We start from the raw sequence: 27,592 nt of genomic DNA on the forward strand, positions 1-27,592 counted from the left end.
ATCTCAAAACAACATGCACCAATAATGAAATGTAATGAACCTACTCCTATGACGATAGGGATTATGGCGATGGGAGAATCTGCCAAAATGAATAGTAAATTAAGAAGGCTCTTTTTTTTAAATCCTCATTCTACAGTAGTATTTACTCCTTGCTCCTCTTCTTTTGGCCACACTGGGAGTTGAGCACTTTGCCAGAGATCCTCTAGAACCTGCAGTAACCACATTTATATAAATATCTAACCATGAAAAAGGGCAATTACAATTATGTTAACTTCCAAGATTCCCTTTTATTCATCCAAGTCATAGGGGTCAGTGATCCATGTCAGTTAAACACTGGGTCCAATTAATGTCCATTTAAATGGTGAAAACAGCTTTCTTACTGCAGTAGTGAAATCATTAACATATTTAAATGCTTCAGATATCTCAACCTGAAGGACCACAGCTCTCATGTACCAGCGCACAGGATGTGATGTCATCACAGCTAAACCTATTCAGAGGGAGTGCTTAGAAACAGGGCTTTAAATAATATTCTCAGTAAATAGACTCTATGACATCAGACGCTTCAATTCAGAGCTACAGCAGAGTGGCACCCTGGCAGAGATCCGGTTTACAGCTATTCTGGGTCCTGCTGTGGTGCTCCCTGCTCTACTTCTAGTTCATTCCACAGTGCACAGCAAATTACACATCTGGAAACCTTTCAGTCTTTTTTTTCTCCATTTAATAATGCCATTGTGGCTTTTGTCCGCTGACCATTTTGCCTTTAGAGTGCCTCCTAGGTTGTTGTGCCATGGCAACTTTGGCGATAGTGATAATTAGTAATATGTAATTTTCTTGCTTCATGTTGTCATTAGAAAGAAAGTTGAGTCCAAAAGGTGGAAGGTTGATAAAATGTATTCTGTATTTATTTACTCTGTCCGTCCCATATTTAAAGCAGATATCAGCTTCACGGCCGTTTCGGCTAATGCTGCGTTCAAGGCAGGCTTTTGAAACCGTAAGTTACAGCTTCAAGTCACAACTACGACTTGGTAGCGTTCCAGGTAACCCGTAGCTCGTGTTTTTACCATCCTGTTGTCTGTGAAAGTTCCCTATAACGGCCACTCGTAACTTCCGACCCGTGAACTCGTACCAGATCGAACTGGTATGACTTCACAGGAAGGAAAAACACAAAGTACGAGTTTCTTTGAACGCACCATGAGTTAGCAGCCCCCGCCCTTGTCAGGCATCAATTGGTCCTCGTGCTACGTCACCACATTCACGCGCATCCCTTGGCTGCACACACAGCCCTTCATGCCGTTCTCTCTCCTCATTGGATAACACTTGTATCCCACAAGGAAAATTTTCTCCTCGGGTTACAGCAGAGCAGAGTGACGGAGAGACTCGTGTTTAGGCTGAAATACTTCATGTAAGTGATTGCTGACGGAAAATAGGACTATTTAGGACTTATATTAACAAAAACATTCCACTGATATCTGCTTTAAATGAAACTTCTTGTATAGCCTTTCTTAGTTTCACTCTTTAGTTCCCATTTTTGACTTAAAGGGGAATTCCGGCCATTTTTGACCCCTAAATCATTTTCCTGATGGTCACCCAGTGTTGGGGGGAGCAAAAAATGCGACTAAAATTGATGCAGGCAAACCGGAGTTACACCATGGTGAGACGGCACTAGGGATAGTGACAACGCTAACCTATGGGGGCAATTCTTTCAACCACAACAAACACTCAAAAAACAATCAAATATCTATGGTACATGACTGGAATCCTTATGACACACCACTGAACTCATATAGCGTACAGTATAAACAGAATAAATTTGTGCCTAACTCTGAAACGTCCTGGAAAGACATTACTATACGATCACAGAGCGCCTGCTCTCCCCGCCACAGAAACAAACACTTTTTCCTTGTTGCCTGCATCAATTTTAGTCGCGTTTTTTGCTCCCCCCAACACTGGGTGACCATCAGGAAAACGATTTAGGGGTCAAAAATGGCTGGAATTCTCCTTTTAATAGAGAAATGTCATTGTCCAACCATAAAAAACACACAAGGTCTTCTTTAAAAAACATTTTGTGTCCCTTGTGGGCCAGGGCCAAGGTGTCCCACTGTGAGGTTTGTAGAATAGACCATATTCTACCTCAGCAGGTTTGGGCCGACACACGCAGCCTTGTACCTTCATTTAGGCCTGAATCGTGCTGGCTGCAGCACGGATCCTGGACTGAGATCGCTTTACTGATCGCCATACACACTGCCTAGTCGACCTTGGCTCTGCATTGATTAGGGTCTGGTTTCAAATAAGCTGCATGAGATTTGTATTGGCTTTCGCTTCACGCTGAGACAGATATTGACACTGTAAATATTGTGCTAGTGTGCTGTTTCTGTATAGTAGGGTTCACTGGACACAGGCCATGCACATGCTCTGATAAACAAAATCTATATATATATGCGAACAGCGTGCTGATAGCAGATACTGCTGCACATGCAACAGCTAATTAGATGTCTGTTGTTTCTCCATGTTGACATTTTATTTACGAGGTGTTTACACTGAATCATCTGTACGTCTGTCCTGGTTACAGTTGATCAGAGTGTATATACATTTGAGGCATTTGGATCCTGAGCAGTAAACAAAGTGACGAGCCTCTGCAGCGTTGGTGCACCTGTTCCTCTCCCTGTCCCAGAGATGCTGCGTGTCCCCCTACCCCCTCAGATAAATGGATTAGAGCCTGACCTGAAACTGACTGGACTGTATGGTCCTTCTGATGCCCAATCCTCTTACTTGAGAAAGGGCCACCAGCTGACGCACAACAGGACTTGACCAGAGTTTCCATCAGTCTGTTATTAATTACTCATTTAAGTCTATGAGTGATACTGTCTAAAACGTGTGGTTGTGGCCTGTTGTGACATAGTTTATTATAGAGATGGAGCCATTTTGCCCAGTCAGCCTCTAAACTCACCTTGAAGTCTGGATTCAGGGATGGTTAATAAACTACTACTGTCCATGTGCATCTTGCACTACCATTTGCACTACCACCACTGCTGTACATAGGTTGTTTTTATACATTATATTATGTTTTATCTTATTTTAGTTTTATTTATTATTTTATATTCTCTACTGTTTAATTTTAAGGGGAGAAAGAAACAACTTTTCAGTTCTTTTGTGTGTCCTGGAAACAAGGAAAGATGGAGAATTGACAATAAAACATCTTGAATTATGAATCTTAACTCTGCCTACAAAGTTTTAGTCCTCCGTACAGCAGATGAATGATATATCTCTTAAAATATATATATATATATATATATACAGGTAATACTCAGAAAATTAGAATATCGTGAAAACGTTCATTCATTTAAGTAATTCAACTTAAAAGGTGAAATGAATATATTATTTAGACTCATAACAGGCATTGCAAGATATTTCAAGCTTTTATTTGTTAGAATTTTGATTATTATGGCTTACAGCTTATGAAAACCCCAAAATCAGAATCTCAAAAAATTTGAATATCGTGAAAAAGTTCAATGTTGTAGCTCAAATTGTCAGCCAATTAATCCAAAACACCTGCAAAGGGTTCCTGAGCCTTTAAAAGCTCTCTGTCTGGTTCAGTACAGTTCGCAATCATGGGGAAGTGAATGAACTTTTTCACGATATTCTAATTTTCTGAGTATTACCTGTATATGTATATATATATATATATATATATCTTAAAACAACTGTCTTTATTTCACTGTAAGAAGTAATTATGTGCAAAAACAACTTTTAATGTCACATCTTTATCCACCAGCAGGTCACTAAACACACATTTTAATACCAGCTAGTGTGATACTATATTCATTCTTTGTTGTCTGTTATATATTCAATGCCTGTTACCTGATTTGATTTTAATCCTTAAAAAGTTCGATTTAGGTGCAAATAGCTCTAAAACCAGGCCTTGACACACTGTCCCAGTAAAACCTGAAGATGTTCCAGTGAATGTATCAGATCTGGATACAGACCCAGGTAGCCGCTGTCAAACGGTGCCACAGTAGTAAATTCACTGAGCTTATTTATTTACAACGTGACGAGAGCTTGGTGTTGAAAATCTTCAGCTGCTGTTGCTGTTAGAAATAGTCTATTTTAGGTAATTTAGTGTGAGCTCCCAGAGCCAGATGTGTCACTACTGTGTGCGGACCTCATTATCCAGATTGTGTGGAAGCGCATCTCAGAATTACTGTACTCCTCATGTGTCCGTGTGAAAATGGATGTTTAGACACAGAGCTATTTATAGAACGAGCATGTGGGTAGGGAGATAGTGCCATGTGTGTGTTTGTTGGGTAGAAAAAATCACATCGGCGTGTCCAAAGCTTCAAAGATGGACTGAAATTCCCCTTTTGCTATGCAGTCATCTGTATATCAAGCTAAACAGGAAAGTCGCTCCTGGGGTGTGTGTGTGTGTGTGTTGTTGTTGAATTTGTTCAGTGTAGGTTTAGTCACATTGACAGATGAAAAGCAGTTTTAGTTTATTCCTGTTTCTTTCTGCAGCCGGCTCCTCTCACACAGACTGAGCTGGACAGATAGTGTTGGGCGCCATCAAGAGGAAGTACAAAGAATTACAACAAGATTAAACAGACATTAGACGTGCATGGTCCTTCATCATAACCAACTCATCGTTAAACTAACATGATACATTTAAACACATTTACCACCTGGTATCCAGATCTTCTGTTCTGATGCTGTTGGGTCTTTGTCTCATTTTACTGTCTAATGTGAAGTAACAGTCTCCAGCCCTCTCTCTGCCGCAGGTCCAGTTGGCATGGCTTCAGCTAGGGATGCACCGATCTGATATCGGCCCAGGTGTTGACTAAATATCTAGATCAGGTCTCGGATAATGGGACTGATCCATCATGCCAATCTGTTCACTTCAATTCTATGTTTGTGACTCGTGCTACATCAGGTGTCAGCAGCAGGAGCAGCATGACGGTAGACAACCAACATAGAGCAATAAGGGTTTACAAAGTCAGGAAAGTAATGTTAAAGTCAAGTGATGCCTTCAATGTCTTCCACATGGCATGGTATACAGCAGTGTTTTTCAACCTTGGGGTCGCAACCCCACATGGGGTCGTCTGGAATTCAAATGGGGTCGCCTGAAATGTCTAGTAATTGATAAAAAAAAATCTAATCCTGATAAAAATATAGTTTTAACTAATTATTCTTTTTACAATTATGATTAAAAACACCACACACAATCTTAAACAACTGTATTCTATAATTTCACTTTCTCAAATATCAATCGAGTTCAAATTAAATGCAGCAGATAAAAATATCTGCAGTGGCGCATCTTGATTGACGGCCGCGATCATGTGACTGCACAAGTGGCCGCTTGGGATACTGTAGACTGTGATACTTTTCATCTTTCAAACATCACTCTGCTGCGGTGACTCTTTATTCTAATTCATTGTTTGAGAGATTGTTTGTTCAGTATTAATTTTCAGCCTTGTAAATACATGCTTGCCTAACTGTACATGTATATCCTGATCAGGAAAAATAAAATATCACTTTATGCACTAATCTGGCTACTCTGTATTTGCAACACAGTGTAACAAACAATAAATTCTAGAAAAAAAACTTCTCTAGTGCTGCCAGAAAGTTGTGATGTCAAAATGGGGTCACGAGCCAAAAAAGGTTGGGAACTACTGGTATACCGTTTATTAATTCAACAGTGGTATGGGATCGGTATCGAGTATTGGCCGATACACTAAGCCCAGGTGTCGGTGTTGGCAATGGGACGGAAAAAGCTGGATCGGTGCATCCCTAGCTTCAACTAACCTCAGTGTGAAACACCTCAAGAAACCTCATTGTTTAGTTCTCAGGCATGATGTGTGATCCTCACTCACACTTATAACGGCAATCTAACCTCCAGGACAGGCTGATTGACGTTGACCAGTGAGCTACAGGAAGTCATCATGTTGGTTTGTCTTTCTGCAGACGTCAACGACTGTGCCGGCCAGCCGTGTCAGAACGGGGGCACCTGCAGGGACCTGGATGGAGATTTCAAATGCAACTGCCCTTCCCCTTATGTGGGCAAACTATGCCAACTGCGTAAGTGTACCGGGCCAGCACCCCACTGTAGCGTGCGCTCACACACGGGCCAGATAGCTAAAAACAACCATAATGGATCAGTTCGTCCTCTCGAGACTGGAGTTCTAAAGTACTTAATAGTGTATAGGGCTCCAACAATATGAGACTACTTTCTCCTTGGCTTGAATGGGAAATTAGATGTTTAAACCCCCTCAGGAAAGTTTATTGAATAAATGAAGTGATGTGCTATTACCGGTGTCATACATAGTAATTGAAGGAAGACATTTAAGGTGATGGGTTTGGGAGAGCGGCCAAGCTGCTGTGTTTTAGGATGATCAATAAGCAGCGAGTGCCTGGGTCCAAATGAAGAATCAATACTTTATTCAATGAAGCTGATTCAGGGCTCTGCATTCGTAATGACTTAATGGTTTACACAGCACAATTTAGCAGGTTTAGCACAGACCGGAGATTTGAGCGAATGCACATTAGATGATGACTTTCTTTGTCTTGAGTATCAGTTCAGGATTTCATGATGTAGGTAACTATGTTTTTACATAAACCTACATAAACAAACTCAGGTTTCTTGAAGGTTCTGATTTGCATCACAGTCAGAGATCTCGTTCTAATTTTAAGAGTCTGTCTCCCCACCCTCTCCTCTGCAGGCTGTATTTCTCTGCTGGGTATGGAGGGAGGGGGCATCGCTGAGTCCCAGATCTCTGCCTCATCAGTCCGCTACAGCCTCCTGGGCCTGCAGCGCTGGGGCTCTGAGCTCTCCCGCCTTAACCACAAGGGACTGGTGAACGCCTGGAGTGCTGCTGCACATGACAGAAACCCATGGATAGAGGTGAGATCAGTGTTATATTTGATAAGTCCAAAATGAATGAAGCCAATTGAAGCCGGGTTTACATTCAGTAGGTACTGTACATTTGGATCTTTTTACATTCTGCATTTTATTTTATTTTTTGCTGTTTTGAAAACCTAACCAATTGTTACCTTGCCTTGATTTAACGACACTTTCAGATATTTCAGTTGATCATTTGAATAGAAGATCTCTTTAAAAAGAAACTTAATGAACTCATGAATGTTATTTTTTCCACATCTTCAGATCAACATGCAGAGGAAAATGCGTTTCACAGGCATTGTGACTCAGGGTGCCAGTCGCATGGGAACAGCTGAGTTCATTAAGGCCTTCAAGGTGGCCTCCAGCCTGGACGGAAAGACCTACACCATGTACAGAACAGAGGGCCAGAGAAAGGACCAAGTGAGAGACACATCAGTTCACCGACTGCTGCACAACAGAGCACAGAACAGCCCACAGCCCTTCACTTACTGAAATATGTGGCAGTCAAAACACATCCGTGTCAATTCAGAAACCACAACACCATACAGGTGCATCTCAATAAGTTAGAATATAATGGAAAATTTAATTTAGTTCAATTCAGATTCATTACATTGAATTATTTCATGTCTTTATTTCTTTACATTTAATGAAAACCCAAATTCTGAATCTCAAATAGTTAGAATATAGTGAAACGGTTCACTATTGTAACCTAATGGTGTCACACTGGTCAGCTGATTAACTCCAAACACCTGCAAAGTTTTCCTGAACCTTTAACCTTTAGTCAGGTTCAGTAGATCCACTATCACAGAGAAGACAGCTCCATCTGTTCTACTTTATTGAAATGCACCTGCATATTCAAATATAGAAATGAAAAGAGATAGATATGAACCACTAGAGGGAGCAGTGGATTTCTACACCACCAAACCCACTATAAGATTGTGTGAAATACATTCTTTTCTTCTTTGAGATAAACAGCCAAGGAAAAAAAATGTAAATATATGTTTGATGTTGAACACAATCTCCCACTTACCACTTCTTCTCTTGTAGGTGTTCGTGGGAAACGTAGACAATGACGGCACAAAGACCAACCTGTTCGACCCTCCGATCATCGCCCAGTACATCCGCATCGTCCCTGTGGTGTGTCGCAAGGCCTGCACCCTGCGCATGGAGCTGGTGGGCTGCGAGCTAAACGGTATACTCACGCAGAACATACTCACCCAGCATGCACATCCACAAACGGTTGGTTTTCAGTGCAGAGATGTCCATTAGGTACTGATACAAGGTGGTATCACCATAAAACTTATTGAGAGCTACAAGAAGGGAAACAACATATTTTTTCCCTGCATTCACCTCATGTTTCCTCACTAATTGTTTTCAGTCCTTCACTCAGCGACTGATCACATTTCAAAGGATGTTACTCAGAGGATTTCACTACCCAGTAACTTTGAACACAGATGCAGAATGTGTCATGACTCAATTCCATGATGATCCCTCAATCTCTCATCAGAACCATATGATCACATCTTGCTATAATGCAAACATGTCTACACAGATGCTAATGACTCTGAGGTTTTTGTCGCCCAGCAGGCAAACAAAGTACTGGCTTCTTTTAAACAGCCTGTATTGTAACAAATGTCTGTTGATTTTGTTGGTCTTTTTTATCATAAAGCCAGTGTGGCCTCGTTACACCGTTAAATGTCCATCTCTCTTGATGGTTGTCTCGTTTATCAGATCACCGTCTGTCTCTCTCTCACTGGCTTTGCTTCCCTGTTTGTGCATGGCTGTAAAATTTGCTATATTTGCAGCTTGTTGCAGCTTGTTCACCAGCATGAGAAACAACAGTCTGCTCAGAGAGAGAAGTACATTTGCTTTAATGCAAAAGTTTGTTTCTTGGAAGCCATAGGTCACTATTTCAAACTCACTCAACTCCATTGCATTGAGTGAATCAAGCGAAGTGTAAAATGACGTAATGAGAATGAGAGCAGATGTTGTAGAAACAGCGACTCCACACAGCAAAGTTTGCAGCTTTCACCCTCTGTTCCTGATCTGCATGCTCAGCTGCTTCATGGAGCCACACCCATTAAAAAGCCTTTTACAGCCTTTATAACCTAAACAGTGATCTCCACTTTCTACTTTCTGCTCCAGGGATTTAGTTTGTATTGAAAATACAGTATAACATGTCATAGAGAGTAATGAGAATAAATGATCACAGCATTATCAGTCACCACATGTACTCATCTAAACCTAAAGCTGCATGTTTGTGGCTCCGCCCGCTCTATCTGCTCATGTCGTCCTGCACCATCATCATCATCATCATCTCCGGGTGTCTGTCTGCTGCTTCACATCACTGGCTGGCCTGGGCCGCTTCCTGCCCATCCCCTGTCTATCATACTTTCTCTCTCTTTCTTCCCATTCGTCTTTTCTCTGTCTCTTCTTCTGTCCCTCTGCCTGGTCTCACCTCCACAGTGTATTCAAATACTTCAGGTTGTTCAGAGCCGATGGGCATGAAGTCCCGACTGGTGTCGAACCGCCAGATCGCGGCGTCCAGCACCTTCCGCACCTGGGGCATCGAGGCCTTTACCTGGCACCCTCACTACGCCCGGCTGGACAAACAAGGCAAGACCAACGCCTGGACCGCCGCCACCACCAACCGATCTGAGTGGCTTCAGGTAGGGGGGGGACAAGACAGAGCTTCATCATGCTGTTTTTGAGTTTCCCCGTCTCTGCTTTTGTACAATGAAGCTGTTTCTACGTCCTCAGGTGGACCTCCTGTCGCCCAAGAAGATCACAGGAATCATCACACAGGGGGCCAAAGACTTTGGCTCCATCCAGTTTGTCATGGCCTTCAAGGTAGCTCACAGTGATGATGGACAGACCTGGACCATTGTGAAGGATGACACCACAAAGACGGACAAGGTCAGTTCAGTTCAGGCACAGGAAACATGGCCTGTCAAAAACACTTAAAGGGATAGTTCAACATTTTGACAAATTCACCCATTGCCATAATCCCTATAGTTTTAGGAGTAGGTTCATTACCTTTAATTATCGATGCAAACTGTTTTTAGATCAGCAGGGCAAAGGCGTGAGCTGCTCAGCTAACGCAATGGAAACATAGCCTATGGTACTTTCTATTTTCCCTCATCAAACTCATCAAATACACAATCCAACAACTCCAAAACACTTTCATAGACAAGTTGTGACCTGCACATTCACCAAGCTATGAAATAATAAAGTATAATTGTGTAACATTACGACACATGAAGCAAATACTCAGAACTACTTGCGCTTTTGAAGTCACTCCGCCCAGCAGCCGTATCTGGAATGTAGTTTCGGTTACACATTTGCCTCGAAAACAACTCTGTCTCGTAACGTTTCATTATTATCTCATAGCGTGGTGAATGTGCAGGTCACAACTTGCCCACCAGAGCGTTTTGGAGTTGTTGGATTGTGTATTTTATTTTATTTTTTTTAAGTACATTTTTGCCTTTATTTGATAGCACATAGTGAGATAGACAGGAAAGGGGGAGGCAGAGAGAGGGGGAATGACATGCAGGAAAGGTCTGCCCGACGCAGGATTCGAACCGGGGACGCCTGCGTTGAGGACTGTAGCCTCTACATGGGGCGGCCGCCTTAACCACTGCGCCACGCACCACCACGTTGGATTGCGTATTTGATGAGTTTGATGAGGGAAAGGCGAAAATACTCCATGCCACGCAGAGCTCACGTCTCTGCCCCACCGATCTCAAAACAGCTTGCACTGACAATTAGAGGTAATGAATCTACCCCTAAAACTATAGGGATTATGGCAATAGGTGCATTTGCCAAAATGTTGAACTATCCCTTTAAAGCATGAAACTGATTTAATCTCTGTGGAAATAACACAGATATAAAAGGGTATATAAAAGAGAATATACAAATAACAGAGTTGCTGCAAGGCATAAGAGACATGAGTTTCATGAGAGCATTTTAAACACACCTGATAGGAAAATGCAGAATGAGATCAGAGGCATCTACTCTACTAGATAAAACATTATAATAACAATGATTTTAGAATATTAAAATGTGGTATAAAGACTTTTTCCGATGGTTGTTTGCTTCATGTCAAAGCGATGAAGTGACAGTGAAGCCTGTATGTGATCTTCTTGTCTACACACGTGGAACCAATCATGGTGTCACTGGGCCTGATTACTCTTCTGTGTGCATTCATTCAGAATGCATCCGAAAAACTCCCTGCCAGATGTTTGCATGAGCACAACCAAATGAAGTCATTAAATCAAGGATGTGCAACATTGATATTGTTTGTTGTGACTTAGTCGGGTCGAGTTTATGTCCTCAGTCTGTATTTTATCCAGTAATGTCAGCATTGTTAATGACGTTGTACTAATTGCTAAAACACTTTTTACATGTTTTTGTTTGTCTTTGTTAAGTCCGTTTCTGTTTTCAAACTTGAGAACATGTGGAAAAAAACTCCCTCAAGAGTTTGCATCCTTATATATTAGTTCCAGATAGTCGTTTTGTCAGTCATCTGACATGCAAAGGAGATAATTGCTGAGAATATCCACATTTTGCGGTCAGACATATTTGTCTGTATTTAGCTCGCACACCAGTTTGTTTTGTAGCCCGTGGACATACATACACGGCACGGCAAGATGACGAAGAAAGAGCAAACTAGTAAACAAGCTGTCGATCGAGGAAGGGTTGAACCGTTTTGATTTTCCGCTCCTCTCTGTCCAGATCTTCCCAGGCAACAGCGACAACAACGTTCACAAAAAGAACATCTTTGAGCCGCCGTTCTACAGCCGATACGTCCGCGTCCTGCCGTGGGAGTGGCACGAGCGCATCACCCTGCGGATGGAGCTCCTGGGCTGTGACGAGTAGCACCACCGAGTCTCTGCCTCCCTCTCTAACCCCCGCCCCCACCACCCTTCCTTCCTCCCTGCCACCTTTTTCCCACCTCCCCCTTCTTCTCCCTCCTGAGCCACACCTGCACTGCCTTGCTCTCAGCCCTAGGGGGCAGCAAACACCAGAGTAGCGCCTCGCCACTCCAACCCACCCACCCGCCCCCCACTCCCCGGCAGGTTGGAGGCGGGAGACGTTACCTCTAACCACTGTCACCAGATCGAGTAAAGCTCACGTGTGTCCCCTCTCTCTCCCTGAAGTGATCGCTCATCTTTTCCACCTGAACCGAACGTGTGATCGCTCGGAGAGGCCACACAGTATCTTCTCTGTAACCAAGCAGAGCTGGGATCAGATTTCTATTCCACCTACCAGCTAAATCAAAGATGGAATATCTCTCATCCTGTGTCAGAGGTCAGGGGTAACAATCCTGCTGCTGTATCAGTTGGTGCTCCCTGGACTCTGATCCCAGATCAGTTCTACCTGATAGTCGAATCTCCAAGACCCACGTCTGGTGATGTACATAAGCTCCACCCAACAGCTTGCACATGCCCTATAACCACACTCCTTGATCTCTCCACAGGACACATATATTATCTTTAGAGGAAACATTGATGCTTTTGGTTGATTATTTTTCTTGTTGAGACAGTTCTTGTGTTTGTTGAGAAAAAATAATAGACTAAAACTCTGAAGATGTCTCTGTGTGTGCTACAGTAATCCCAGTATTTCCCCCCAGTTCATGTTCTCTGTTTGAACTGCTTACGAGGGCACCGCTGAAGGTTAGTTGTATTAACTTTGGTAACACATGTGCTATATGTGTAGTAGCATAACACAAGCGCAAACATCCCACTATCTACAGATCTTTATTTGTACTGAAAACTGTGTTTGAAATTGACGTCCAGCTCGCGAAGTTACATGTAACTCATTTGGCTGCATTCGGCCAAATCAGGGTGAAGTTTTGTGCCAACAACACCCACGGGTTTCTGTTCCTGTGGGTTTACGTAGAAGAAGACAATATGTTGCACTGACACAGACCCACACAGGACAGGAGAGGAATCAGATGCATGAAACCTCCGTCACTGTGGGACACGATGCGGTCAATGAACCGTCAGTCAGGCAGTTTAGCAGCCAAACAGATGTGATCTCAGAGCCAGGGGAGACACCACCATTGACAGACAGGAGGTTGTAAACAAAGAACAAAAAGAGCTTGAGATCATTGTTGTGTGATAGAGAAAAGAGACATTTTATTGCTCTGGAGGAAATGAACAATAGCTGTCGGCTGAGATTTACACAGTCTGCTGCTGTTAGCCGCTCTTATTCATTCACTAGATTATCTCAACTTTGACTGTCATTTGAATTACTCCCCTGATCACAGTGTTTTGACACGTGATAGTTCCTTCAGTATTCATATGTTGGCTGCTGCAGGAGATGTGTGTCAAATTTCACCAAGTGGTTTATTTTAAAAATATATCAGCCTCATGGTCCGTTTCTAGTGGATCAGACACAGGCTTGTTTGAATGAATTGATTTTCAAAGGAAGCTCATGTTGAGATTTTTTCTCTCCGTCTTAATTCTCAGAACAACTTCAGAGCTCAGCGATTAAAATCCATCTGTTCTCGCTGACAGGGTTCTTGAATTGACAGATAGCGATAACAACAGTGTAGAGACTGGCAGTTTAAAATGAATGATGGGCATCTCAGGTCAAAGCAGATCTGCTCCTCATGTACAGCAAATGCTACTGAAATACTATCACTTATTCACTTGGTTATGCTTCTAGATGTGTCCACCCACTTTCACTTTTTTTATGGCACTTTGATGTTTGTGTTTTGATATTTGATATTTGAAAAACCAAAAAAAAACAGTATTGCATATTGAAGAGCAAACCTATTTGAACTTATTCATCGTTACATGTAGAGCAAAGAGAAGAATATACAGTAGACTCACAGTTTCTTTGTTAGACTAAACTGTGTGAGAGGTCAGGGGCAATCCCTTGCTTTGGTTTATCAGTGTTAATATGTGACATGCATATATACAGTACCTTTGTACTGGAATCTGTTCATATATAAGTAGATGTTAATGTTTGCTGCAGATGGTTTTCTTTAGGGTCCAACATTATGCCTCCAGTTGAAAGCTGCGACCCTGCTGATAAGCCTGTTAGAGAGAAACCAAATTAAAGCTGATTGTTACGGTTCCACTGGACACGTCACAAGACCTGCCGTATCATCTGCTTCTGCCGCCCCCGTCACAGTATTCTAAATCTTTCTGCCCCATGAATTATGAATTATGGGCTTGTGCAATATTATGCTGCGTTAGTTTTGATAACAATGAATATTAATTCAAGATCCTTAAAAATGCATGAGGGGATAGCAGTGCCACTGAGAGGCTGATGATGGACGTTGGTGTCAAACACTGTACAATATTAATTATTGTTGCAGACAATTCCAGAGGCAGTCACCCATGTTATCCATGTCTGCATGCATTTTATTGACCAGTTTAAGTTGAACCAATCTGAATTTTATTGATAGCATAGCTTAATTTTTTTTTTCTAGATGTTCATCAACCTTCAAACTATTGTAGATCTCCTGTTTCCCGCTGTTCAGCTTTTATACGATTGATCAAAAAGAACAAAACAAAAAAAAAATCTATGACATTGATGTGGTTTTATGGTATTATATGAGTTTGTTTCTTGCTATAATGACTGTTGACCTCATAGAATTTTGACTGGATTTGAAGCTTTTTTTTTTATTCCAGTATTGTGTTTCTAAGAGGATTCCCTTATGTTTGGCCTTTGTATCTTAAAATGAAAAATAAATAATTAAAACACAGAACAGACTTTTCTTTTTTGTCTGCATTTCTCTGTGTGTCACTGGGTGGAATCTTGAGGGTATGTTATTAATCATAATGCTGAATTCATTGGGAGCTGTTTTCCATTTAAAAAGGTGGGAGATCAAAAGACCAGAAGCTCTGAGGGTCGTTTTCCCTGTTTAGCATTTAAACACCCCAGGGGCCTAATCTCTCTTTATACCACCACGCAATCTTCCCAAGGTATCTTCACCAGAGGACGGCTCGTCCTCTACTTGCTCTCATTGCAGTCTGTAGAGGTCACACTGAAGTGAGGAAATGCCTCCACAATTATATGAAAATACATAGTGACAGTGTGAAAGTTTAACTATTGTCTATCAGCGTATTGTTTGGTTGGATTATTATTGAACACAAAGCATTTAAGACGTCACTTAAAGTGCTCACTTAGTAAATAGCAGCCAATTTTCAATGTTGGACAACTGATAGTATTAGTCTCCATAGTAAACCAGCTGTTTTTGGAGATGTTGGCAGTTGAAGCGACCTAATGACAGCTTTCTCCTGTGTCCCCTCATAAAAGTCTTCACGTCTTCTGAGCAGTGTGAGGAAGAGTAGAGACTGGACTGAACTGACTTAACCCCCCAAATATGGAAGCTGAATTTAATTGGTAAAATGTAGAGATTATTTAGATGCAAGTAGGCTATGTCTTTGTTTTAGAGGCACGATCATTATCGGATTATCAATTATCAGATAGAAAGTAACTAATTACTTCTTACATCTTAAAGCAGCAGTCCTCCCTTCATCCTGAACATGATGTTAAAAACTGAAATGAATGGAATTACATGTGAAAATGTCACCCCTGTCAAAATACAAACACAATTTCAAAAACAATATTGTGTCTCTGAAGTATTCACAACAAAAGCTACTCAAATGAGTCGAATGAAAGTAAATGAATTGACAACTATTGTGAGAATTGATTTGAATTCTTTTATGGATTTAAAGTCAAACTGCCATGCTGTGCTGGTTCAGTCCTCTGGGATGAAAGTGTTTCTTTGTTTTATATGATAACAAATTGAATCTCTTTGAATTACTGATGATCAATTGATCAAAACAAGTATTGTTTGGAGAATTCACATTGGGATTCTGGGAAATTGTTTAAGTATTTTTATTATGGTCAAGATGATGTCATTAAAACCAAGCCAACAACAGGGTCATTAAAAACAAAAACATGTGTAAATTGCATAATTCCTGCCAAAATTTGTCTTGGAAAACAGGAGGAATTTAATCCAACTGACAGCAGAGCCATCGGCTCTGTGCCGGGCTTCTCTCTGTTTGGTTTCCTGGTATGACAGCTGGCCAGGGAAGGATGAAGGATGGAGGCATTGGGCCAAAGCAGGCAGGAAGCTGGAGGCACAGAGACGGGTTCGAAGAGGAAGGATCCGCTCCTGAAAACAACTGCTATTTTAGATCAGGTATGCACAGACCACATCTCCAGGGACGTGATCTCAAAGAAAGCAAGACCTGTTTGTCTCTGCTCAAATAAAAGTTCTGAGCCAGTCGGTTTGACACATGATGAGTGGCTTCTACAGGGTGATGTTCATAATCATACCGTCTATTTGGCATTATGTCTGTTTTAATTGGGGCAGTGTGTTAGAAAAAGATGGGAAATTGTAGTGTTCATTTGTTATTACAGCTCATTTAAACTTGAATCTTTTAATCAGCCTGAAAAGTGTCACCCTGAGCCCAGCAGTTCACGCTGGTGTCAGTCTTTTATTGAAGTCTTCCTCTCTAATCAGTTCAGTCACATTGAAGCCACTCTCACACACACCTTTTGTGACTAACCATCCCTTTCTATGAGGCGTCTCTGCTAATGGCAGTGTGTGGCTGCACACACTGACATGATCAACTGCTCGGCTCTTGAGTCAAACCACGCAAACGTAAACACACTCATCTCTTCCTCTTTCATGTCGTCTTCTCTGGACTGCAGGGGGAAAAAGCTCTGCTCACCTTTCTGGTTCCTGAATGTTGCTGCGTTGCAGAAATTACACCCCTCCACCAACTACTGTCACCACGCAGTTCACAGGGGCTGCTGGTATTTGGGGCCCCAGGCCAAAACCTTTCATCTGGGGCTTTGGGAAGAGCACAGATCTGGTCTCTTCAAACACACTGGATAGATAATGGCTTAGAGACACACGGGGAGGGGAAGCGGCTGAGAGCCGGGGCTTCAGCTGCTGACACACACTGAGGGAGGTCTCAGGCTTTTAGAAGCTTGATAACAAACGATACTGCCTCTTAACATTAAATTAGGTTTAATATAATGTAGGGATGCTGTACTGAAATTCATGAAAATTAGATCGGTTGCAGACTAGGCAGCATTCTGTCTTGTAAGAGCTTTATAAAAACTTTTTTGAAGACAGCTGAAAATCTGTAGCCATAACATGATGAGCTCAGATCTCAGCTGTGAGGCTTCACTGGTGGTGTTTTTATTTCAGCCTGACTGACATATGTTCAGTTATTGGATGATTGCTATGATATCTTGTGCATTCATGGTCCACAGAGGATAAACTGTCCTGATGGAGGTCAGGGTTACAAAGGATTTCTAAGAAATTTTATGGTGTTCATGTTCTTGTCAAAATTTATTTAAATTTTCTTTCTTTTTTTCATATAACACCTCCATCAGATCAATGTTTAAATGTGTCCAATTCTTCAGTTCTCCGGTTGTTGTGAGTGTGTTACAAAGTTACTGTATCATCATCCTCACAAAGCCACTACTGTGACTTTTAGTAGGTTGGTGTTCCAAACTTGAAAATATAAATCCCAGGAGACAAAGCAATCCATTTTTTTTAACCCCATATGAATATTTTCATCGCTAATGAAGACAATACAGGAAGGTGGTGAGGGCAAGGTGGCAGCTTTATTTGTATAGCCCATTTTTACAAACAGTTCTTTGAAAAACTTCCAAGAAAACCCTTTTAACAGAGAAAAACCGGAGAAACCTCAGGGTGAGACACAGAGGAGGGATCCCTCAGCCAGACGTTCAATAGATGTTGTATACAGACAAAAAAAAAAAAACAGTTTATAACACAGAATATGGGAAAACATGGTTAACACGAGCTGATGAAGGCAGCTTCTGGGGGGCAGTGGGGAAGGAAGTGAGTGGAAGTGAAACGTTTACTGAAACAATAAGCTCTGGTCTATGATATTCAGTGTAACCGACAAGGAATAAAGATGCTAACATTAATCACCAAATCTTTAACCAGAGATGGGTCAATGATTCATTTTTAACCCCTTTTTGCGGAAAATACCGTATGTTTTTATTTTATGACCTTGTTCAGTGCATCATCTTCATCATCTGCATTTCTTCACCCTCTGAAGCTCCGTGTAGGACCAGTGGTTCCATCAGACTTCACAGTCAGCAGGAAGGGAGGAGGAGAATGGAGACTGACATCTTTGGCTGTTAGCAGTGATCAGGATCAGGATCTGGGATTTCTGCCATTAGATCATTATCATTATTACATGTTTATTTTTGACATTATTGTGACATTGATGTGGACAGACTGTTTTCTTTGTTCACATAAACTCAAACTGAGGTTCAAATTCCTCTGTAACAGAAAGTCAGCTTTGATGAGGGTTTGTGCTTCTTCCGTCACACTAAGCCACTGCATGGCTGTTTGCACGTTAGCTTTGGTCTGCTGGTCCATCCATCACATTAACCCAGATGGTTCTTATCTAAACAGCTACTGGATGGATTGTCTACAGATATTTATGATCTCCAGGGGAATAAGAAAACTAACTCAAGTGATTCCTTTTCTTTTACTCTCTGGCACTATAGTGAATTGCTTTTTAGAGGTCATCAAAGACATGGTAGTCTAGTGTAGATATCGTAGTCCCAGATGATGAATCCTTCTGATTTCAGGGATCCTCTGACCTTCCTTTAGTGCTTTTACAAAGTGAACTTTCACTGTTTGAAGTAAAATGTTATTATAACTATTGATCGGGCTGTTTGCACCCCTCAGGATAAACTGTCATCAGTGTGTTAGCATTAAAGCAGAAGTAAGCGATCCGGTCGTTTTGGCTAACTGCCTGTCAGCAGATGGAGTTAGCAGTCCCCGCCCTCGTCCCTGCGTCACCACATTCACACGCATCCCTTGGCTGCACACACAGAGAGGACCGCCCCTTTATGCCGTTCTCTCTTCTCATTGGATAAATGTTGTAGGATACAAGGAAAGTTTTCTCCTCGGCTTACAGCAGAGCAGAGTGACTGACAAACCCATGTTTCGGACCAAACACTCAATCATGTAAGTGATTGCTGTCGGAAGATATAACTATTTAAGACTTATATTAACACAAACATTCCGCTTACTTCTGCTTTAACACACTGATGACAGACTGGTGTTACATACATGTTGCTTAGCTCAGAGCTGTTGATTGACTATATCATTACACTGGAATAATATTTCAGAGTAGAATATCAGCCTGTAGTCATGGTAATCTTTGATTTCACCACTGACAGCAATAAAACGAATAGGCCTACCTGAATTTCCTGATTATCATTCAGGGGTTGGGAGCAACTATTTTCTCAATTTTCCCAAACCCACCACCACCATAGCACCCCGACCCCTCTTCTGAATCAGTGGTGGTCTTGGGTTTCTGCTAAGTCAGCTGGTTGTCAATCAAGCTGCTAGACAAATATCAGTGGCAGCATAGGGGCTGGCCGCAGAGAAAAGCATTGCGTGCAGGATTCTGAGAAGTTTTGGACTCTCTAATTTGGGTTCTGTGGCTCCTCGTGGGATGGCAGTGTCCTGTCAGACAATAACATCCAGAGTAGAGCATTTAGAGGTTCACAATGTATCGGTGTCAGGAGGGCAGCTTCCATCTGCACTGTAATAGCCAGCCATCACTCAGATATTGGGGCGGTGGCACAGGAGCAGCAGATTTTCAGGGGTCCCAGTGGAAAAGTGGAATTGCTCTTGTTTTCCACCACAGCTGCTATTTCTTCAGCTAGTGACTGAAATATGAGTTGGTGTGGCAATATTTGCTGTGTTACTTGAGGCCCTGGCAAAACAGGGGTTTGGATTATGCTCTGTCAGCCTCTACATACCAGCAGTAGCACAGAGGCTGGCAGCCCAAAACAACACTGCTTAAAAAAAAAAAAAAGACAAGAGTTTTGCAAATAAATCATAAAATAATTAAATAAGTTATTTGGGCCAATAAAACATGCAGCTTCTCTTAGATACAGCTCCTCTAACACATGCATGGGATTGCATGTGTTAGATAAAATCTCTGCTCAAAGCTTAAAATGGCAAACACAAGTATTTTTGGCTAATACAGTAATATCCCTCATTTACATTTTACAAGGTCAGGAGATCAGAGTTAAGTCGTCATCCAGACACAGGGCTGTAAAAAGGACCTGCGTTGTTAACCGTTGGTGAGGATTTTTCCTTAGAATAGACACAAACCTTTTAAATTTGCCATATGAAAGAAAATGTTCCCATAAAACTAAAGCATGGTGAAGTTGTTTACTTACATTTAGGATCAGCAGCGTGTTGTACGAGTATAGCTGCAGGCTCTGTAATGCAGACACATGTGCGTCTGCTCCAGCTGAAAGATGTTGACCAGATGTTTGGTGGCTGAGATGAGGTCACGTAGGGGAACAGAGGGCTGAACTGACCACCCATTCATTTTCAACAGGTTACATGTGTGTGTGTGTTAGATGGGCTGATGTGGCATTAGCTCAGGTCTATCATTTCTACACTGTTTGATTTTAGGTTGGAGAACAAGCAGTATTCATTAAAGGGATATTTCAACATTTTGGCAAATTCGCCCATTGCCATAATCCCTATAGTCATAGCAGTAGTTTCATTACCTTTAATTGTTGGTGCAAGATGTTTTTAGATCGGCAGGGCAGAGATGCCAGCTGCTCAGCTAACACTACAGGCATGTGGTATTTCCGGCTTTCCCTCATCAAACTCATCAAATAGGCCTACACAATCCAACAACTCCAAAACACAAGTTGTGGCCTGCACATTCACCAAAAAAAAAAAACTGGTCTTTTGGCTCCTCCTTCCCATCTCCCACCTCCCCATTTACCCCATATTCCACCTCAATACCTCCAGGTTACAGGTGATTACAAACAGCTGGGACTTCCTGCTCAGCCACTAACTCAGTGAGGTTTGGGAAGTTTTGTAATTGCAATGCATCTAGGGAAGAATCCCTCATCTTTCTCTTTGAAAGTAAAGCTTGGCTTACCATAAACAGTTTTGCAGTTTTCAGGAACATACTTTTACTGTTATCATGAAAATCCAGAATATAGATTTAATAATTAGAACAGAATACACTCATTACATGTATGGGGCAGGTGGCTCAACTTACCCCAGAGCTATACTGACTTTATTATCCCCCACAGCTAAAATGGTGCACTTTCCCTTTCTCATAGCTTATATATAGCTACAACATGTATAAAACAAATATAATTATCTCTTTTGGTCAAGACTAAATTCACTTTTCAGAGCAAAAAATTATTTTTTGGACATAAAAATCAAACCATGTGGTTCTTATCGTCACAGACTCCATGAAAGGATGCCTTTCTCCCAAATAGCCAACTTGGTCATGCTCAATTTTTCTTATGGTTTCCTAGCAACAAGGGGTACAACTTGCCCCTACGCTCAATTTACCCCAGTCCCCCCTATTGATAACTCTAATATTATCCCTTATTGATAAAAGTGATGCTGTTCCAACCATCCCCGGTCTGTGCAGCTCATGTTCACATGTTCTCCTCATATTGCTTCATGAACTGTGGAGCTTCCATTACTGGACTCTGTAGGATCATTTTACTTTTTAGTGCTGGCTCTGATAGATCCTCCTCGGCTCGTGCATGATCGCGTCATGTCGGGGTTCCGCTCTCTTCAGAAGGTGGTGGTGGGGTGGGAGTGTGTGTGTGGGGGGGATGCCTAGTCTCGTGAGTCGTGACGTCGCCACGCGCTGCCCTGAACGCGCGGTGCGGTGCGGTGAGCGCAGACACACAGAGAGGATGAGGAGGAGATGAGGTGAAGACACGCAGAGCGGAGAAGTGTTTATCTGGGAGTCCGGTTCCGTTTCATCACTTCAGCCTTTTGTTCCACCGAGGACAGACGTTTGAGCTTCCAGCAGCAGGAGGAGCAGGAGGAGGAGGAGGCTCACAGCTCATGTGCGACTTCATCTAACAGAACCGGTGTCATCCAGGTAAAGAGAAAGCTGAGGGGGGTTCATCAAACTCTATAGATCAACCTGAAACTGTCACAGTCACCGGCTCAGTGACACGTTTCGGTCGCTGGGATGAGGCTCAGAGAGAGGAGGACGTTTCTGACCGAAGTTTACAGTCAGTCTGCTGCAGGCAGCCTGGGATGTACCGGCTCATCCGAGTGCACAGCTTTAATAGACTGGATGAGGAAAGATGATTTTCATTCCAAAATGTAATTAACAGGTCATTTAATGCGGTAAATTAATAATCACAGCTCTCCACACAGCGTTTGTAATTAGCCTTAATAATCAGGTTATTAATAACTGGTCTGCTTTGTAATCAGAGCAGCACAGACATAGGACGGGTTTACTTTATTAGATCATTGTCACTTTCAACTTTATATTTGTTTTTTGTTTTTGTTTTATCTTCTTGCTGCATGTTCTTCTCTGGATCTGGATTCTGTAATAAAGTCCATCTATCTATCTATCTATCTATCTATCTATCTATCTATCTATCTATCTATCTATCTATCTATCTATCTATCTATCTATCTATCTATCTATCTATCTATATGCAGGCACTTCTGTGATTTCACAGTGTCTGGTATTTATGACAGTTGTGAGAGGAGGGGGCTGAAAGGAGTTTTTTTTTCCTTTTTCTTCCCCTGCAGAGGACAGAGTGATGCTCAGTCTGCTGCGCCCCCTCCTGGCCGTCTGCCTGCAGCTGCAGCTGGCCGGCGGTCAGGGCAGGTTCCCCGGGTACAACAACGGCTTTCACTACCAGGACATCAGCAACGGCAATGGTAACGGAGAGAGTAAGTCGACTCTCTCTTTTCTCTTCCATGTGAATGTATGTGTGTGTATCTGAGGTGTCTCTCTCTCTCTCTCTCTCTCTCTCTCTCTCTCTCTCTCTCTCTCTCTCTCTCTCTCTCTCTGTGTTTGGGGTGAGAGCTTCATGCATGTGTTGTGTATATGATAACACAGCTGGCTCTGAAGTCACCTGGATGGGCAGGAAGTCAGTTATAATTCATGGATTTCAGCCAGTCAACGGGTTCTAAACACAAACTCACTAGTGATTGATGTGGTTTCTTTTCCCATTGGCCCATGTGTGTCAGTGTGTGTGTGTGCGCAGCATGTTGCCCCAAGCCTAAAATATCAATTTGTCCAAACAGACTCTTTGAGACTTTGTAGTTAGCTCAGGGATGTTTATGGTACTGCAAAACTCCAAAGTCTTTATTGTAAATAGTTAAGAAGGTGGCAGAGTTGACCTCAAAGGACTTTCACTCTGTGTTTGATTCTGAGTTTCATTCTAGTTGAAGTTAATTCATATCAGAAGAGTAGGCCTACTCATTATCATCATTATCAATATGTAAAACTGACACATCTCATTAGAGCATTCATATTTAATTCACACGGAGTCACAGCTGTCTCACTGTTCAGTGCTGAGGAATAAATGAGACCCTACTGTCATAGATAATAAACTAACTTTTTCCCGACCAGCTGATGCATTGTAAATCTTTACTATGGTACTCTTGAACTAGTATATTATTTTGAGACAGGACTTCTCGTAGGTGGTGAAAATACGCTGATTAATGGTCCCTCATTGACAACAGTGCCTGTGCCTATGTCTCGGTGTAGCGCGATGCTTTGGTGTTTCTCAGTGGGGGGGAGCAGAGACCTTTGTACTGCATCCAGTGTACTGAATGGGCATTTGTAGCTCATACAACCCCACTTCAAAAAGCTGAACTATCCCTTTAAGGTGGCCATCAGGTTATTTTTGATATTCTTTCAAAACTCTCATCAGTCTCTCATTAAATAATGTCTGTGAACAATCCTAAATGTATTAACATTCATTAGTAGCTACTGAAATTAATACATGGCCACTGTTTCATAGCAACAGGACAGTCACAGATGGGCTTCTTTTAAATACCTGACGAAAAATATTGTTTGCACAGTTGCACTTCATCATGCAACATTTAAGGCCCTCACTGTGCATTGATACGCTTTTGTTCCTGCTTCTTTGTTTTTGTTTCTGTGCCTAAAAAGCTTTTTGCTGGCGATGTTGTGCACAAAGAAGTCTGTCGTTGTTGAAAGTATTATTTTTTCCCTCACAAGGTCCCCGGATCTGTCTCACCCTTTGCAACAGATCTAATTTACTGTGACTCAGTAGTGAATTACATATGAATGCTTATGTTTGCATCCAATGAGCTCTGGCAGTTTTACATATTGATAACCCATGTAGCCTACTAATCAGCATGTAGAATGAGTAGGATTACTGTTCTGATATGAAGTAACTTACTTTCTACTGCATCTAGTGTACTTAATGGGCATTTGTAGCTCATACAACCCCACTTAAAAAAAAGCTGAACTATCCCTTTAATGTGATGAGCCATGTCCAATAACTCCACCTAGTTTGGAGCAATTCATTTCAATGTGCGATCCCGCTGACAAACAAACAAAGGGCTAATTTGGATACAGTAACTAGTGTAGAAAAAGGAGAGACCAAAAATAGAACCATTTCTTCTGTGTGCTGAATATTCACTGTACAGTGGTGAAAATATTCAACTTCCTTTTCATACAGCACAGAATACACAGAGCGTTTTTGCCTCAGTCAACAATGTAAATAATCCCATCAATGCTAAATAAAGAGAGTACAGTTAAGAGTCTCCAGACTAAAACATCAAGCTGTGTTACTGCTCCATGTGTTTATGCCTTTCCTAGTCTATTTCAATGGGGTCCGTCTCCACGTGGAATCCCCAGAGCACTCGGTGTCGGCCACCAGGGGGAGCAGTGTGACTCTGCCCTGCCATTACCACTATGAGCCTGAGCTCAACACACCACGCAGGACCCGGGTCAAGTGGTCCTGGTTGCCCGCCAACACCATCACTGCGCCTTCTTCTCCTGAAGCCTTCATGGAAACTGAGGTCATGGTCGCCATGGGCAACCGTCACCGCAGCTACGGCAGCTTCCGGGGCCGTGTTCGCCTGAGGCGCTCAGCACCAGGGGACATGTCTCTGGTGATCAATGAGCTGCAGCTCAATGACACAGGACGGTATCGCTGTGAGGTGATCGACGGCCTGGAGGACGAGAGTGTGACTGTGGATCTGGAGCTGCGAGGTGAGGAATGTGTGTGTGTGAGGTGGAGGTCAGAGGTGTCAGCTGAAGTCTTACTATATGTGTTACTATATTTTGGAAGTTTCCCTGACATACTGTGTGGGAAGTGCTGGATCAAGGTGGGATCATTTTTGGCACGGTGGCACATTTCTGTTACAGTGGGTGCACTCGCTAAAACAATCGATGCATCACTGACTTTGAAACAACAAATTCCTTTCTCTAAAAAGCTAATTTATTTTTAAAATCTGCATTCTTCACATCCATGTTTCCTCACCAGTGGCCTTCCTCCCTGCCTACCACCTGTGAAATGCACAACACTACATGAAAACAAAGTGCCCACTCGTAAAAATCATTGCTCTCTCTACTACTAGTAGAAATTGGAAACTCCCCAAGACAGAGGAAAACTGCTAGAAATGGTTTAAAAGGAAATTTCAACATTTTGGCAAATTTGCCCATTGCCATAATCCCAATAGTTTTAGATCTAGGTTCATTACCTTTAATTGTCGGTGCAAGCTGTTTTTAGATCGGCGGGGCAGAGACGTGAGCTCTGCACGGCGCACAGTATCTTTGCCTTTCCCTCATCAAACTCATCAAATACACAATCCAGCAACTCCAAAACGCTCTCATAGACAAGTTGTGACCTGCACATTCGCCATGCTATGAAAGAATAACGTATAATTATTTAACATATTACAACATATGAAGCAAATACTCACAACTACCTTTTGAAATCACGCCCAGCAGCCATGTCTGAAATGTAGTTTCGGTTAAGCCTCGAAAACAACTACGTCTCGTAACGTTCCATTATTATTTTTTAGCGTGGTGAATGTGCAGGTCACAACTTGTACGAGAGAGCGTTTTGGAGTTGTTGGATTGTGTATTTGATGAGTTTGATGAGGGAAAGGCGGGAATTTCATATGCCTCCGCAGCGTTATCTGAGCAGCTTGTATCTCTACCCCACCGATCTAAAAACAGCTTGCATAGACAATTAAAGGTAACAAACCTACCCCTAAGACTATAGGGATTATGGCAATGGGTGAATTTACCAAAATGTTGAAATATCCCTTTAATCAAGTATCAGTGACCAGTGTGTGCAAAATGCTTGAACATTCACATTGTGTAGATTTTCATTTAATCACTTTTAGTTTATATTGAGCTTTTGTGTTGTGAAATCTCATCATATAGAGTGCTTTTGCCAGCTGAGTGACCGCATGTTTCCATCGGAGCAAATATTCAACCTTCATTTATCATATGAAAACATATCAGTTATAAACTGTGGTGATGAAAGGTTATGTTATGTCAATGATATGCTCAAACATGTTTAATGAAAAAAAAGAATCCCTGCAGCCATTCTTTATAATATTTATATTTACTTCCTGAAAACACCTTTACCTTTCAGTATGTGAATAGAATCATCACTTGTCCGTTCGATTTTTCACATTCAGACTCAAGACTGAATATCAAATAAAACAAAGTGTAATAAATTACTGCTCATTCATGTTCAGGTGTGGTGTTCCCCTACTACTCTGGAGAAGGACGCTACCATTTTAACTTCTTTGGGGCCCAACAAGCCTGTCAGGATCAGGATGCCACCCTGGCTACGTTTGAGCAGCTGTTTGCAGCCTGGGAGGAGGGGCTGGACTGGTGTAACGCTGGCTGGTTGGCTGACGGCACAGTGCAGTATCCAATCACGGCGCCCCGTGCAGGCTGTGGGGGCGTGGATTTAGCGCCTGGTTTGCGTAGTTACGGGCAAAGACATCGCCTCCTCCACAGCTATGATGCTTTCTGCTTCTCCGCCTCTGTCAAGGGTCAGTATAAGAACGTCAGTTCAGTTCAAGCTGTTTTTAGATCGGCGGGGCTTCAAACTCATCAAATACACAATCCAACAACTCCAAAACGCTCTGGTGGACAAGCTGTGACCTGCACATTCACCACACTATGAAATAATATACTTGGATGTTACGAGAAGGAGTTGTTTTCGAGGTAAATGCGTAGCCGGAACTACATTCCAGATACAGCTGCTTGGCAGAGTATTTGCTTCAGGTGTCGTAATGTTACATAGGGTAATTATATACGTTATTATTTCATAGCGTGGCGAATGTGCAAGTTGTAACCTGTCCACCAGAGTGTTTTGGAGTTGTTGGATTGTGTATTTATTTAGTTTGATGAGGGAAACGTGGAAATACCGTGCGCCTCCGTTGCATTAGTTGAGCAGTTCACGTCTCTGCCCCGCCGATCTAAAAACAGCTTGCACTGGCAATTAAAGGTAATGAACCCACTCTTATACTACAGGGATTATGGCAATAGGCAAATTTTTGCCAAAATGTTGAAATATCCCTTTAAAGTGATAGCTGTATGACTGACCTGACAGTGTCTTTATCCATGATTCTCTCCTGTCTTAGGGACTGTCTACTTCCTGAAGCACCCAACCAAGCTCAACTTCACCGAGGCCATCCAGGCTTGTGCCAGTGATGGAAGTCAGATAGCTAAAGTAGGCCAGCTGTACGCCGCCTGGAGGCTGATGGGGTTGGACCGCTGTGACGCCGGCTGGTTGGCTGATGGGAGCGTCCGTTATCCTATCACAAAAGCCCGGGCCAACTGTGGTCCGCCTGAACCGGGGGTGCGTAGTTTTGGGTTCCCCCCTCTCTCCCTAAAGTTTGGTGTCTACTGTTACCGTTAG

General features: G+C 42.3%; 2 protein-coding genes across 3 annotated transcripts in view; both read left to right on the forward strand.

Annotated features, from left to right (window-relative positions):
- Positions 1-14,595, forward strand: part of mfge8b (milk fat globule EGF and factor V/VIII domain containing b) — a 29,370-nt gene extending 14,775 nt beyond the window's left edge. For both annotated transcript variants that reach the window (XM_083974128.1, XM_083974129.1), the window contains 7 exons: positions 5,953-6,066; positions 6,708-6,889; positions 7,151-7,306; positions 7,934-8,078; positions 9,371-9,555; positions 9,647-9,802; positions 11,621-14,595. In XM_083974128.1, the coding sequence (XP_083830254.1) occupies positions 5,953-6,066; positions 6,708-6,889; positions 7,151-7,306; positions 7,934-8,078; positions 9,371-9,555; positions 9,647-9,802; positions 11,621-11,764 (1,082 nt within the window). In that variant the 3' untranslated portion in view covers positions 11,765-14,595. The remainder of the gene's footprint in view (positions 1-5,952; positions 6,067-6,707; positions 6,890-7,150; positions 7,307-7,933; positions 8,079-9,370; positions 9,556-9,646; positions 9,803-11,620) is intronic.
- A 7,193-nt stretch (positions 14,596-21,788) lies between these two features.
- hapln3 (hyaluronan and proteoglycan link protein 3) lies at positions 21,789-27,592 on the forward strand (the record flags this gene model as incomplete). Its single annotated transcript, XM_083974533.1, has 5 exons — positions 21,789-21,801; positions 22,470-22,613; positions 24,520-24,915; positions 26,418-26,720; positions 27,315-27,592. The coding sequence occupies exons 2-5, from the start codon at positions 22,481-22,483 to the stop codon at positions 27,590-27,592; spliced, it is 1,110 nt and encodes a 369-aa protein (XP_083830659.1). The 5' UTR covers positions 21,789-21,801; positions 22,470-22,480.

This window comes from Trachurus trachurus (assembly GCF_905171665.1).
Source record: "Trachurus trachurus genome assembly, chromosome: 6".
NCBI lineage: Eukaryota > Metazoa > Chordata > Actinopteri > Carangiformes > Carangidae > Trachurus > Trachurus trachurus.